Source organism: Heloderma suspectum, chromosome 7 (assembly GCF_057233095.1).
Source record: "Heloderma suspectum isolate Gila_16-S chromosome 7, 16-S_ref, whole genome shotgun sequence".
NCBI lineage: Eukaryota > Metazoa > Chordata > Lepidosauria > Squamata > Helodermatidae > Heloderma > Heloderma suspectum.
In genome coordinates this window covers 72,138,933-72,153,774 of record NC_139464.1, presented here as the reverse complement: position 1 = coordinate 72,153,774, position 14,842 = coordinate 72,138,933, and the positions used below count along the sequence as shown (strand labels likewise).

Below are 14,842 nucleotides of genomic sequence, written 5' to 3'. Positions count from 1 at the left end.
AATTTCTATAGTTCTAATTTGCTTATTTGGTCACTCTTATTATTGATAGATTATACAACCTGAGGGCCAACATTGATCACATTGTTGTCTGAACTGCTCCATAAGACAAGGGAATTTCCTGCATCTATGACCTCAATTTATACTTGCCTAAATATAAATGTATTTGCCTTCCAATTCTGTCTTATGTGAGACAAGCAATGTGAAAGACCAAGTTTCCCCTGGTTCTCTTTAGCTAGGTTATTTCAAAGACTAGTTACCTACACTGTATTGTGGCCCAATGACAATTTGTCCAATTCATTATCTTTCTCAGCTATATCAAAGAATCCTTAATATCCAATAATCTTTCACCATGAAGGTACACACTGTAACCTGGTTATTTTTAAACATGATTTTCAACAATGTTTTGGGTCATACAATTGTTGAAGCAGCAGCATAGTGTATGTAGCTTGATTACTTCCAGACAATACTAAATTCCATCTTATAATTAATAAAAATATTTCAGTAATACTACACATACATATTCAGTTATAGATATTTGTTATGTTTTGCCATCCTTGTAGAACTTGCCTTTTTTAAAAAAATGGGAACACAGTTTGCATAGCTCTCTGCTGGGCTTGGCAAATATTTCATGGCACAGCCTGGTAATAAGCATATCGCAAGAGATCCACTCGCCTAATCCACAAGCTACAGGAGGTGGGGCAAATGTTTTGGACAGCCCCTTAATAGTTTACAGGGTTAAGGGCCCCCAACTTTGGGAGGAGGCTTTTGAGGGGGCGTGGGGGCTGCCACTCATGCTTGTGTGGATCTTAGCCATAGGCTCTTATAAAATATCCTCTTCTAGAAAGTGCAGTGCTGTCTCAAAAGCAGCATTCTTTGAAACAAGATCTAAAATGTTTTATACAGCAAAATATGAAGTCCAAAAGAGCTCTAAGCAATTAAAAACCTTGACTTGGTTGCGCTTTTTAGAGCTAGAGGGAAGTAAAAAGCTTCATAATCAGTCAGTTTCAATTTCTGAGTTCATTCAGAGGGATTCAAGTGCCTTCTAGTGTGCCCTAAACACAAATATCAACATTGTCTTTAACAATCCTGAGTTGGGCTTTGGTCTCTCTGTAGCCAATATAATATTACTTAGGCAAAGCCATTAAAAGGAATAAGGTGATTCAGGTTGGTAATTGGGAGGCATAAATCAAGAAACTCCCATGTATATTGCTTTATAAAAACAGGCTCAGTCCTAACAATGTACCTAACATCAGCAAGGGTGGGGTGTGTGTGTGTGTGTGTGTGTTTGCTACTTTGATTTAAGCATTTCACTGCTACCTCTTAAAACACAACAGTCATTTCTAGGCCTACTTTTGAAGATACCGCTAATGGCAAAATATATTTTCCATTGCACATTATGCAAATTACATAGCGTTTGCAAGTGTGCCACTAAATCTGGATGAAGTAATGTAGAATCACATAGAACACTGGAAAGGAATCTATTGAAATGTTTCAGATAAGTGCCGTTTTTCCATTCCTTCTGATAAATGTTAAATAAATCTAGGTAATATATTAGTGCTGAATGCATCCAATTCCTGCTTTTGGTCATTGTGAGCCATTTTGATACCCAGATGTCTTGCAGAGCTGTAATCAAGGCTACTCTCAGATGTAGTATGTCTTTGTGGTAGAGTAAAATGCAAATTCAGTCTACAGTGTTCCTGCATTAGCAAAAATCCTTCTATTCTGAGTGATACTAGCGGCATGGTTTACTACCAAAACACCAAAGGGAACTTATGAAATGGGAAATGTGTTAAACTCCTGTGCAAAAGTGTGCTTCCTGTGGTCACCAAACAGAATGAAAGAAGACAGTACTGCAATTTTTTTCCAGGGTTCGTACTACATTATGAACTAATGTTAATATTCTACAAAGGGAAAAAAAATCATAAGAATGCATAAAATGAGTTGAACACTAATGATGACACAGGTTAGGATTTTACCTAAACCAAAAAACACATGCATGTATATGAGAAGTCTATATCCACACCCAGATTTCTTTAAGCAAAGGTGACAGAAAGTCACATCCTGATCTGAGCATATGGTAGGAAGAAAGCAAGGTAATATATTGAAAATAAATTTTTGAAGTATTGCTGATTTACAAAAAAAGTGGCGACGAAACATTGCATTTTATTAAATTTTAGATTTCATGATGTCTGTTGTAAGAAAAAACTTGTTGCACACAGATTTACTTCATGTCAGAAGCTAATAATTATCTACTGAGCTGTTCAATTTCAGATTGAAACTTACTTGAACAGCAGCACATTGAAAGAGATAACTGAACCTAATGCAAAGGTGGTATGTGAAATTTAGTGTAGTGGTGAAAATGAAACGGCTGCTCCAGTAGAAATACCCAATATATTGTTTATATTCAGGGCAGTTTATTAAGATGGAGAGAAATGTAAAAAAAAACAAAAAAACATATAAGACTTATGAGAACATGTAGTACCATTCTCTTGTTATATTGGCAGCTTTTCTTTTTGGAAGAACTTAACACTTTTGCGATAACTCATCAGTCGTCCACTATTTCCATCAGCTCATTTTCACTCAGCTAGCCAAATCTACTACTATTACTGCTTTTTTTTTTCTTTTTTAACAAGCAAGGGTATTTTTCTGTAGTTCTTGGCTAGGGCAGTAATACCTGAGGAACCAAACTCCTAATCACCTATAACCAATTAAACAGTGGTCATTTAGGAAGAAAAAAAGACTCTCATAAATCCCACCCTAGAAGAGGTGACCTGTATGTATGTTTACTGCCTCAGTAAATATAAATACCTTGCTTAAATACATTTCTTCCTGGAATGTTTGCTGTAATCTACTCTGATACTATGTTAATATACAGAGATAGATAGGTACAGAATAACAAACAAGCCGATGGATCTTGTCTTTTTGCAATGGCCCTTTCTCTACCATCTGGAAGTACTGCTACCTGCCAAGAAAATGCCACATAAACAGTAAAGGAATTCTGAAAGGGTATATATAGTACAAAACGATGAAACGCTATTGTTCCAGAGGAGAGCTCTGAAACACACAAACATTAGATAATTAAAGTATGAACTCAAAGGCAAAAATGTACCAAGTACAACAAATTAAAGAGTACTTGACTAACAATCCTTTCAACACAATATATGTAGAGGAGACAGAAGCATTCAATGAATGAAAATATCTGGTGCCAAAGAAATTCTGATTTCCAGGGAAATCTTTCTAAAGTAAGAATTCTCCCAGCCTGCTACATCATAGTTACACACACACAAATCTTGACAAAATATAACACAAGAATACATTTTCCATCCAATGTTCCCCTATTCTCTTAGGCAACTTTACTAATAGGTGCTGGAACAAATCCAGAGAAAAAGCTGGCTTCACTGCCAAAGCATATAAAAGAACCTATGAAGATCCAAGACTTTTATGATGGTCTAAAAGAGCAAAAAGCTTTAATTCATGTACATAAATAAAACCTTTCAGAAGTTTTCCACTGAGTAACATTAACAGCTTTAGAACAAACAACTAAGTGTCCATCAGGTTTTGTTCACCTTAATGCCTTATAAATTAAACTTGTTCTAAAGTAAAGTCAGCCGATACTGAGACTTGAGGGGAGGGGAATAATGGCTGCACTACCAGTTTCAACTATGGGCTTCCCAAGTCACATCTCAAGCGGCATTTCAGGCTACATTAAACTGAGAAAGATAAATTCTTCTATCAGATTACCATAGGGTCCTCACCAGGAGGGACAATAAAAAGAAATCACTAATACACTAGCAGCATTAAAGTTCTGGTCCCGATATGCACCAAAACTGTAAACATAGGGAAGCTGTAACTTCTAAGAGATAACTTTAAATCATGTACAATTCAGCCCCTACATTTCAGGAAGGAATAATCCAGTCCAACCAAGCTTAGAACAGAAATGCTATTCTCATTTCCTGATAGCTTGTCTTTTCCAGAGGTCCTTACTAAAAAGCACACCTTCGCTATTACCAGTTTGGTGCTTGTTTTACAAGAGTTTGTTTCCATGTATTAAAGGAATGACGTAGACAGAAATGTCATCTCCTGAGCCCAGTCTGTCATTGGATATCCTCCAGCCTCTGTCCTTCAGCACTCCTCTGGCTCGCATTACCAAATCCTGAGCTGCTAATGTGTACCTGTACATAAGAAAAACCAGCCAGAGATTACAGTTGTGGTACAAAAGTAAAGCTTTATTACTTGCACGATAGGAGGTTCATTCCAAATATCCGCTCTTAAAGTACAACTCAGGCACTGTGGTCCCATTACATAGATTACTCAGAATGTGAAAACTGGCAGCTCTTTGCTTGTACAGGCCATTTAATAGTAACAGACCTGATCATGCAGAATAATTTTGCAATGTGAATCAGCTCTTGCTTTGATTTTTTTTTAAGGGTAATGGTGTTCATGCCAGAGTTGTTAAAAAGCACAGCAGGCACCACCACAATATAAGATTCATGCACAAAGGGGAGGCTAGTAGTCTTAAAACTGTAAACCTCAGGGATTATGAGGCTGAACCATTCCTTCTCCCTATGTCCCAAGGCATATCAGCCATCATAACTTCATTTTGTCAAGATTCAGAGTCAGCTAGCTCATTCATGGTTCCCAACCAGGGCCAAGATGTTTAACACGAATATTTGGGAAAAGGCCATAGCTAAGTAGCGGAGCGTATGATTTGCATGGAAATGGTCCCCGGTTGAATCCCTGGCATCTCCAAGCAGGGTGGAAAAAGACTCCTGCCAGAAACCCAGGAGAGTTGGTGGACAATGCTTGAGGAATATAGGCCAATGGTCTAACTTGGTATAAGGCAGTTTTCTATGTTCAGAACTGCAGATCCAGAGCTGAAGGGCGAAACTACAGGAGATGTTGGAGATCCGTGAACAGATCTCCTGTCTCTTTAAAAAAGTAAAAAAAACAGCAGCAGCAACAGGGAGACCTGACTTGTATCATGACTACAGTCCTGGGAGAAAGGGGAGTTAACCCTCCCCACCCCATACCCTTTTCCTAATGGAAATCATCCTCCCAGCCTTGCTATTTGCCCCATTAGAGAAAACATGTGGGCCCTAATACAAAGGAGAAAAATGTTTGACATTAGCATACTTATGGCTTTGTGTGTGCATATGTGTGGGCGTACACATAAAAGTCCATGCTAACATTCCTGCTGGGAGTGGTAGGGCTTTTTTCTATCTTATCATGCGTAGGATTGCACCCTTAGACATAAAATCTTCAGGTACTAAGATCCACAGTATGTAAACACCTTATGGTACAACAGGATAGACCTGCTGACCTACAACATGAAATCTTATTACCTTGAATTCTTTAAACAGGAGATTACTTTTTTTTTTAAAGATAATGAAAGCTGAAGAGTTCAGTATAGGTTGTGCTGAAATTATAAAAACATCAGATTTCTAAAGAGAAAACCATGCTAAAATTTAGGAAAGGAAGCAGGCAATGGCAGCAGAAAATAGGTAAAACTGAGCATATAAGCAGCTAGAATAGGAAAGATGCTGCTCCTTGACAACAGATGAGTGAGGGGGCATTTAAGGAAATTGGAGATCAATATCAGCAGCAGTGAATTACTGAGTGCTTTATTCACTAATGTAGCAAATTTGGGGTGTAACTGTCAAGGCAACTTTACAAAATTGCTGGAGTAGGTTTCAAGCAACTAATTCTCCCTAATGAAGCAGCTAATTGGAATAGAGCTTTTCAGAATACACATTTGCTCCTGCTGAAGCTTCTATTATTGATCAGTGGGAGTACTGCAAAGACAACAAAACATACCCCTGGCAGGCAGGCTGAATTTCTTCTTTCTCTACAACCCAGAATAAGGAACTGCTAACTTTACTACAAATCTATATTGCACATTCAAGCAGGGCTAGGGATATGGGTAGGACAGAAAGAAAAATGAAAGATACAGCAGGTCATGTTTTGATTGTATCTGATGTATTAGTTTACTGTGGGGTGAGAATCACTGTATCTCAGGTTTCCTTCTACTCCCTATGAGTCACGTATTTTAGTTGCCCTACAAGGAATTTTTTTATTTTCCCCTTGTAAAGTATACTTTAGATCCAGTGCTATAATGAGACAGATGGGAAATTAAGCATGGGATCTGCTTGCATTTTGCCTTCAGAGAAAATGTATTTTTCTGTATTTTTCTGTATTCTTTCCAATTGCCTTATTGATATATCAGTTATCAGCTAATTTTAAGATTTGAGATGCACCACCAAATTCCTTCTCCCACATATGGGCTATGTATGTATGCATATAGACATTATATTTTAAGGTAAATTATTTAAGCCCAAGTAAAATCAATGTCCCCCCCTTCATGGATCACTGCCTTGTTGTGGCGAAGGGGCTTGCGTAACTCAGTGAAGCCATAAGCTATGCCGTGCAGGGCCACCCAAGACGGACAGGTCAGGGCGGAGAGTTCTGACAAAATGTGGTCCACTGGAGAAGGAAATGGCAACCCACTCCAGTGTTCCTGCCAAGAAAACCCCATGGAACGTATCACAAGGCTAGGAAGGCCTGGCGTGCTATGGTCCATGGGGTCACGAAGAGCCGGACACGACTTAACGACTGAACAACAACAAAACCAATGTCCAAGTTCAGTAGTCAAAATCCAAGTAAACAGATAACATTAGATTCTAGCTGGAAAGGTGTAATACAATCTGTATACAATTTGATGCCTGTCCTGTCCTGATGGTTCCCTATAATGACAAAGGACCTACATGTGTTACAGCCCATTATTTCACTGCCTTTGCTTCTGCTGGTTTGGGCTCTGGGCAGTCCTCATTACCTTAAGGCTGTAACCCTATGCACATTTACAACGGAGTAATTCCCTAATAAACATGCATAAAATATGCATAAGGTTGCACTGTAAGTTCTCAGAGGATAGATGAATATGTACCAATGTGTTCATTATACTTGCTTAGTCAAAACACTGTTCAAGACAAGAATGCCTTACATTTCCCCCAAAAGATGACTGTAATACATAGTACTATAGGAATTCAAAAAAAATGTTTGCACTATACTGTGAATATTTAGGGAATAGCAATGTTCAAATACCAATGTATCTAAGATTTGTACTTATGGACTATTTGCTCACTTAGATGCCACTTCCTCTGTAATAACACTTGCCATTCATGCAAGTCAAACACATATTTGATCTGTTAGTAACACCTAACCATGGATTTCACCATGGAGTAATTTCTTTAGAAGAAGGACCCTTAGAGCTCTCTAATTCAGTCCATATAATATATATGCTATGTCTACTCTTGTTCTGGACACTCATCTTTGGTGTACAAGTTTCATATCCTGCTAGTTGCCTTCATAATATGTGAAAAGGTGGTTGAGAATCACAGAGATGGATCACCTATAATCCAATGCCATGTATATTTTACTCAGGATACAAACCCTACTGAGTTCAGTGGGGCTTACGCCCACGTGTCCATGAAATAAGAGCTCTATGCAACAGCTAGATTCCCTAAATGCATCTATATCTCACAGAAACTCATCCATTAATCTTAAAAATTTCCAGACAAGGAAATGAATAATTTGCTCCATTGCCCGTTTTTTAAAAAAAAAAAATACTGGTATCAAACCGAAATTTGCTTTGGTGCAAACTGAATCTATTGTGTCACATTATTTGCTCAGATAATTCAGTAAATGAAGTTCACCTCCCCTTCCCTGCAATCTGTTAGGCATTCCGAAACTGCTAGCACGTTGTATTATAAACTTATTTTCACTAAGGTAAATATGAACATTTCTATTTAACCATTCCTTCTTATCTTGTACTTTTCAAAGTTTCTACTGTGATCTTCAAAAAAAATTTTTGCTGGCAGCCATCTAAAGATGATGTGACTAAAATTGGCTACAATTCTCTAACAGAGGCCCAAGCAGAGTTATAGCAGTGCCCTGTACTACCTTCTTTTTCCTGCAGCAGAAATGTAATGCTTGCTATTGCTGGTATTAGTTTGTGGGAAGAAAGGAAGGGACGGGCCTTTTCAACAAGTCAAGGAGACAATATTTAACAGCTGTAAGGAATGTCCATGAAAGCTCTAGCTGATCCATTATATACCCATATGTTTCTACTCTTGATTTGTTTCCAGAAACAAAAAGTGCCTTGCATTGCCCAAAAAAGTTCATTCGCCTTTCACAAGGTCAGACAGACTAATAAGCTGTACTAAGCTCTAGAGCCCAGACTCTCTCATTTATATCACCTTCCTACTTTAGTAGAGACTGGGAAGGACGAGGCAATACTTTCCGGCTTCTTGCTAACTTATCTAACTTATGTACCCAGCAATACATGCAATGAAATGCTATTTCAATTCCATATTTTGTATGTGCACCAAGATAAGATGATTGGGTTCACTTCAAAATGGCTTTAAAATCCAGCATCAGTGATGCCCTGTCTATTTCCTCATCCTCCTTTTAAATAAACTTGCCAAAGATAGTTACAAACCATTCAGAGCTTGATCCTATACTCTGCTATGTGATAGGATCTGGAGCCAGAAGACTCAGCACTAGTACCACTCAGAAGCAAATGCCTTTTTTCTAAGAGGCAACCCTATCACATTGTACCCTAACATACACAGAAAAAAGACATATTCAAAAGACATAAAAAGACAAAAAGTGCATATTCATGTCATCCTCAGAGGAAGTCCTTGCTACACAGGAGAGATTACAAACCTGTGGGGATCATCAGGGTCACAGTTTGGCAGGAAATTAGTGACAGCTTCTGCCACTTCTTCATTTAATAGTACATCCCAGAGTCCATCTGTAGCTAAGATCAACACATCATCTGGCCCATGGTCATACTGGAAAAGATCATATACTCTCACCTGAAAGCAAAGCAAAGATCAAACAGGATGAAGAGGAAAAACAAGGGCTTTTACTGAATGGACATTGAGTCTTTTTGCTAGTAGAAAAGCAACTTAGGGAGCAATATTACGGCCGCTAGACAGCAGCTAGATGGCCATTGGATATCTGGTTTTCCAGGAACGGACCTCAGAGCATGGGCTCCAAGGTCGGTTCCTGGAAAACCGACCTCCCCCCACTTCCATGCTGCCTTAGAGGCAGCGCCAAACAACCTGGCCTCCGCACTCACAAGAGGAGCATGGAGCAGCCCAAAAGGGGCGTTCTGGGGTAGGGAGGGTAGAAATGCCTGTACGACACATCCAACGTGTCGTACAGCAGCCTCCTTCCCCACTCAGCCCTCCCATGGCTAGACAGCTGCAATCGGCTGTCTAGCCAAAAATGCAGGGCAGGAGAAGCGCGGAGGGAATGATCCCCTCTATGCTTCTCTTGCCCTGCATTGGATGGGTGGTTGCCTATTTGAATAGGATTGCGCCCTTGATTCTCCAAGCAAGCAATATCACATGATGCCCTCCCAAAATCCTTAGCCTGCCTGGTAGTTCTACTCTTTGGCAGACGTCTGGGGCTGGAATCTGCTAAAACAGTATTCAGCCTGCAAATATATTAGGTAGGAATGCCATTACAAACAATTCCAGTTCATGTTAGTCTCTGGCAGCAACATTTCACTAGGCTCCCTACTCTAAAGCCAACGCAGTGGAGGGACCAATACCTGCAGATCAGTTGCACAGCCATCAAATGGAGCTGTCAGTGCAGGGTCTGACTGACCAAGCTGCTTGTCTAAAGCTGACCAAGCTGCAAAGTTTAAAATATTCTGAAGTGCTTTGAAAGAATAGGATCTATCTGGAAATGTTCTCACATGCCAAAGTATTTCTCATTGTCTTGTATTACAAGAAAAAGTATCTCTGACATCTTGTTGAATGCAGCATCTACAATATCCTCCTTGGCCAGGTTGCCAGATTTTATTGAACCAGCATGACGAAAAAGGTCATTTTATGTTTTACCAAGTATGCCTTCTGTTATACACAGGTCTTCAAGCTGCCTGCATTGCACTCCCCATTGTCAAACCACCTGGCTCCTTGAATTCCAAAAACAAAACCTTCAGGAGTCCTTCTGAACCACTAACCTAGCACTTTAATTACTCCAGCCATGACTGTATTTTCAAAGAAGTGAGTAACCTTGTCACAGCAGACAAGAGGAAATTATTATCTAGACTAGGATTTGGAAACTGTGCACCTGGCCAGTAATGCTGTGCTATCCTTGTAGCTGACAGGGTCAATGCTCCACTGATGTGTTGGGAAACATACTTGGCGTTGCTAGAAGAGAGCTGTTTATCCTCTCTTTGTGTTGGGTTAATCTTAGAAATCCAGGGATAGAGCAGGTATATAGAGTGCTTAGAACTCTAAATGTAGTTAACTAATAGAGAAAACTGGATTTTTAAAAAGGAAGTGCCACATGAATTTCATTTACTAAGGTGGGAAAAGCGATTAAGACTTAGAAGCTGATGAGCCAGACTTCATTCCTCATTAAATGCATCACAAATAGAACCCAAAAGTTGGCAACCCCACTGCTGAGAGGCACAACTCACATCCTCTAGAATTAGATACCAACAAACACTGTAACACCAGAAAACTATAAACGCTGCACGCTAAATCAATACACATCATTCCCCTCTCTAACCAAAGCGGAGAAGATGAATTCAAGACATCCCTTTCAAATAGCAATCAGTATATTCTTTATGGCAGCAGTGGGGAACCTGGGGCCCTCCAGATGTTGTTAGATTCCCACTCCCATCAGCCCCAATCAGAATGGCCAATGGTCAGGGACGATGGAAGTGGGAGTCCAACAAGACCTAGAGGGCCACAGGTTCCCCACTGCTTTATGGGCTACATCTCTCTCCTCATGAAGTATCAGGATAGCCTACTGAGTATATGGTAGCTTTTGGCCTATTTATAGCAATGAATTCATGTCTAACTAACATAAAATCTCACCAAAAAAATGTGTGGCAAGACGTTTTCTTTAAAAAAAAATTGTATAGATTTAGAATAGGGAAGTTAAGAAAAGCTCATCGTGAGATTAATGTGAACATCTTGAGAAACATGTTTGAGTGGACTTAGGGGTATTGTCACCTTTCAAATTTACATATGATCTTTGTCTTACTGAGTTTATGGATAATTTTTTGCATGAGTTATTGGCCTTGCCTTCTGATTTTCCACTTGATATTAAATGTGCCTATCATTTTCCTACACGAGGCTCTAGAGCAGGGCTAGTTATCATTCAGTTTCTATGGGCCTCCACTAAAGAATATCTGCTGCATATAGCTAGAGATAAAGGTGAGCTTTGGTGGAGGCCAGCCAATGCCAAGATAATGCTTTTTCTCGATTACACTAAAGAAATCGCTAATAGAAGAAGACAATTTACCAAGGCGAGGAATCTGGCAAAGCAAATTGATTTTCAATGCCACATCAAGTATCTTGCCGCATTTTGCTTTTGCTTTTTTTTGAAGGCCAGGTGAAGAAGTTTTTAAGTTCAGATGCTGCAGAATAATTTCTCACTGGCATTAAAATTAAAATGAAGGATTTGTCTTCTTCTTTAGCTCCTTGAATTTGGAATTCAGACATTTCTCTCACTCCTCTGGTTGCTCTCTATTATCATGGTTTGTTTGGGTCTCTGTAGTTGATAAGAAGTCTGGGCGACACGCCAGACCAAATTGCATTGCATACTACTGCGTCTTTCTTTCTTTCTTTCTTTCTTTCTTTCTTTTTGTTTCTCATCTTCCACCCTCCTTTTTTTTGTATATGTATAACCATGCATATATAATTTCTGTTTTTGAGTGTGTATATTTACACTTTTTGATTAAATATAAGTAATATAATGTAACTATCATATTAATAAAGTTATGTAGGTACATACACGTACGTACATATGTATGTGTGTGTATATACACACACACACACAAATATGGATACAGGTAAAATATTTAAAATACCCATTTTATTATTTTTTTGTTGGTTAAATTTGCATGTTAGTAATCTTGCTTTGTGTATGTATTCAATATGTGGGAGGGGCCTAGCTGAGCACTATGGTGGCACGCTGGTCCAAACGGAGGGCAAAAGCTTTTATTTTTTGTTTTTGTTAAGGTTTTTTATTTGTGTGTGTTCGGGGGGGGGCAGCACCTTTTTTTTTGGTATGTGGACATAAATTGGATTAGTGGAGTTTTATTTTTATTTTGGTTTTTTAAATTTTCAACTATTGTTCATATTTCTGGATAATTTCAATTTTTTTCCTCAGTTTCTACGCTATAAGAACTACTTTGATGATGTCTGAAATGGTTAGTCCTAAATGTAAACTAGGGATGTATTTGTTATACTACTTATGGTATATAGATTTAGTCATTGTTTATAAATTTGGAAAGATGTGTTTGGGCGGAGGGTCAAATAATTTGCTTATGTTATTTCAATGTTTAACATGACTTCATGGATTGTCAAGGGGCTGTGAAATGTAAACAAACAGAACAGAGTTCTTACTAAGTTAAATGAGCATAATGTTGACATGGTTTTTTACAAGAAACTCATTTGATGGCTGCAGATTGACAGATGTTGCAAAAGGACTGGGTTGGTGAGGCTTATCTCACAGATACCTCAACACAGTGTAAAGGGGTTGTGATTTTAATTCATAAGCAACTTTCTATTTCAGTTCAACAGGTGATTCTTGATATTGAGGAGCGTTTTTTTTTATTTTGGTAGGAAAGTGTATGGGTAAGTTAATTGTTAGGATCAATGTATATAGGCCAAATATTGATTCTCCAGCTAAGTTTCATGATTGTTTTGCTAAACTGGTTGATATTACCTATGATTATTTGATTATGGGTGGGGATTTTAACAAGGTCTTAGATCCTTTGTTAGATAGGAGTGCACCTTCTCTTAAGACCCAATCTGCTGTGAGATTGGCACTCCAGGCTTATATGATGGAATATGGTTTAATTGATGCTTCGAGAATTTTACATCCTGCCAATAGAGAGTAGACTTTTATTTCACCAGTTCACCATAATTGCTTTAGATTAGACTATATTTTTTTATTTCTACATCTTCAGTATGTCAAATCAAGACTGTAAGATTGACACATTGGTAGTGTCAGATCATACCCCAGTATGTTTGGAACTGCAATTTTCTGATACTCCTAGGGCCCCTGGTCTTTGGCGTTTTAATGTTTCCCTTCTTAATGATGAGAAGTTTAAAACTCAGATGTTAGCTGATCTAACAGAGTATTTCAGTACTAATGAGGGTATAGCAGGTTCGTGCACCATTGAATGGGAGGCTAGTAAAGCTTTTATAAGGGGCCAAATTATCTCTTATGCTTCTTATCAAAAGAAGCTTTAAAAAACTCAACAGACGCATTTAAACAAGAAGCTGAAATCTCTTATAACTCAGTTTGCCACATCCTGCGCAGCACAACTTTATCAAGAGCTACAGAATACTAAGCATGAGTTGAATAATAGTCTTTCACAGGCAGAATTTGCTTTGATTCGATGTCAGAAATATTAGGAAAATGGTGAACATCCTAGGAAGATCCTTGAACATCGTCTTAAAAAGTATCAACATCAAAATGTCATTTCAGCTATTAAACATGAGAGTGGCAAAATATATACTTCTCCTACAGACATAAACTCACATTTTTTAAAGTTTTATTCTGGTTTATATAGTACCGGTAATAAGATAGCAGAACAAGATATGGATACTTCGTTTTCTCAGATTAATCTTCCACATTTGGATTCTTCACAACAACAGCTCCTTTTAGCTCCTCTGCGTTTGGAAGAAATTATGAATGCAATAATGAAAATCAATACTGGGAAACCACCCGGACCGGATGGATTCCCAACTGAATGGTATTAAAACATTCTCTAGGCTTTTTAGCCCCAAAGTTGTATTGCCTCTATAACCATATTTTCGAGGCAGGCTCCTTTTCTTCATCGTTAAATAACACTTACATTACTGTGACTCGTAAGCCAGGCAAGGACCATACCTATTGTGCTATTGACCTATATCATTAATTAATGTAGATCTCAAAATATTAACAGCAATCTTGGCCGATAGATTACAACAAGTCATGGCTGCGTTGGTTAGAGCAGACCAGGTGAGATTCATTAAAAATAGACAGGGGGCTGATAATAAATTAGTTGTTGATCTAGTTGCTTTAAACTCTGAAAGGACTGACCAGGCGCCCATCAATTCCATGGATGCAGAAAAGGCCTTTAACAAAATTCATTGGAACTTTATTTTTACGACATTGACTAATTTTAGTTTTCCTACAGAATTTTTGAAATGGGTTAAAATCTTATACTCAACTCCAAGAGCGAGAGTAACAACTAACAGTTTATTTTCAGCTTTTTGTTTTACTTGGGCGGGGTACCAGACAAAGTTGTCTACTTTCCCCATTGGTATTCAATTTATGTTTGGAACCCCTGGCATGTGCTATTAGACAAAGTAATAGTATTCATAGATTTGTCCATTTTGGTTTAGAATTTAAAATTAGCCTTTATACTGATGATCTTTTGTTGTTTATCTCAAGACTCCAGTTGTCGGTTCCAGCCTTGATGAAACTGGTTAATACTTTGGGTGAATTGTCTGGCTATTCAGTTAATTGGTCAAAGTCGGAAATAATGCCGATTGGAGATAGGGTATACTCTAGTGTATTAGCCAATTGGCAATTTCGATGGTGCCCAGAGTTCATTACTTACTTGGGAATAATTATCCCTTGAGAAATATTTCAAACAATTAGGTTAAATTTAAACAAGTTGATTACTGATATTTCACGAGATATAGATGAGCATCTTTAAAGTTGAGTTTATGGGGTGAGGTGAATACACTTAAGATGAATACCATACCTCAAATTATTTATGTTATACGTGGGATCCCTATACTTATACCTGGCAAATTTT

At 38.3% G+C, this 14,842-nt stretch overlaps 1 protein-coding gene across 3 annotated transcripts in view; it reads right to left on the bottom strand.

Annotated features, from left to right (window-relative positions):
• The window catches only part of PPM1H (protein phosphatase, Mg2+/Mn2+ dependent 1H), a 118,230-nt gene that overhangs the window by 1,097 nt on the left and 102,291 nt on the right, over positions 1-14,842 (bottom strand). The window contains exons 9-11 of one of the 3 annotated variants that reach the window (XR_014784413.1): positions 8,722-8,873; positions 3,997-4,172; positions 2,809-2,962 (exon numbers count right to left, since the gene is read on the bottom strand). Coding sequence is in view for 1 of the 3 variants with exons in the window: in XM_084810613.1 (XP_084666739.1) it covers positions 4,025-4,172; positions 8,722-8,873 (300 nt within the window). In the remaining 2 variants the exon portion in view is untranslated. Of the gene's footprint in view, positions 1-2,808; positions 4,173-8,721; positions 8,874-14,842 lie in introns of all 3 variants that reach the window. The other 2 variants (XR_014784412.1, XM_084810613.1) reach the window with 2 other exon arrangements.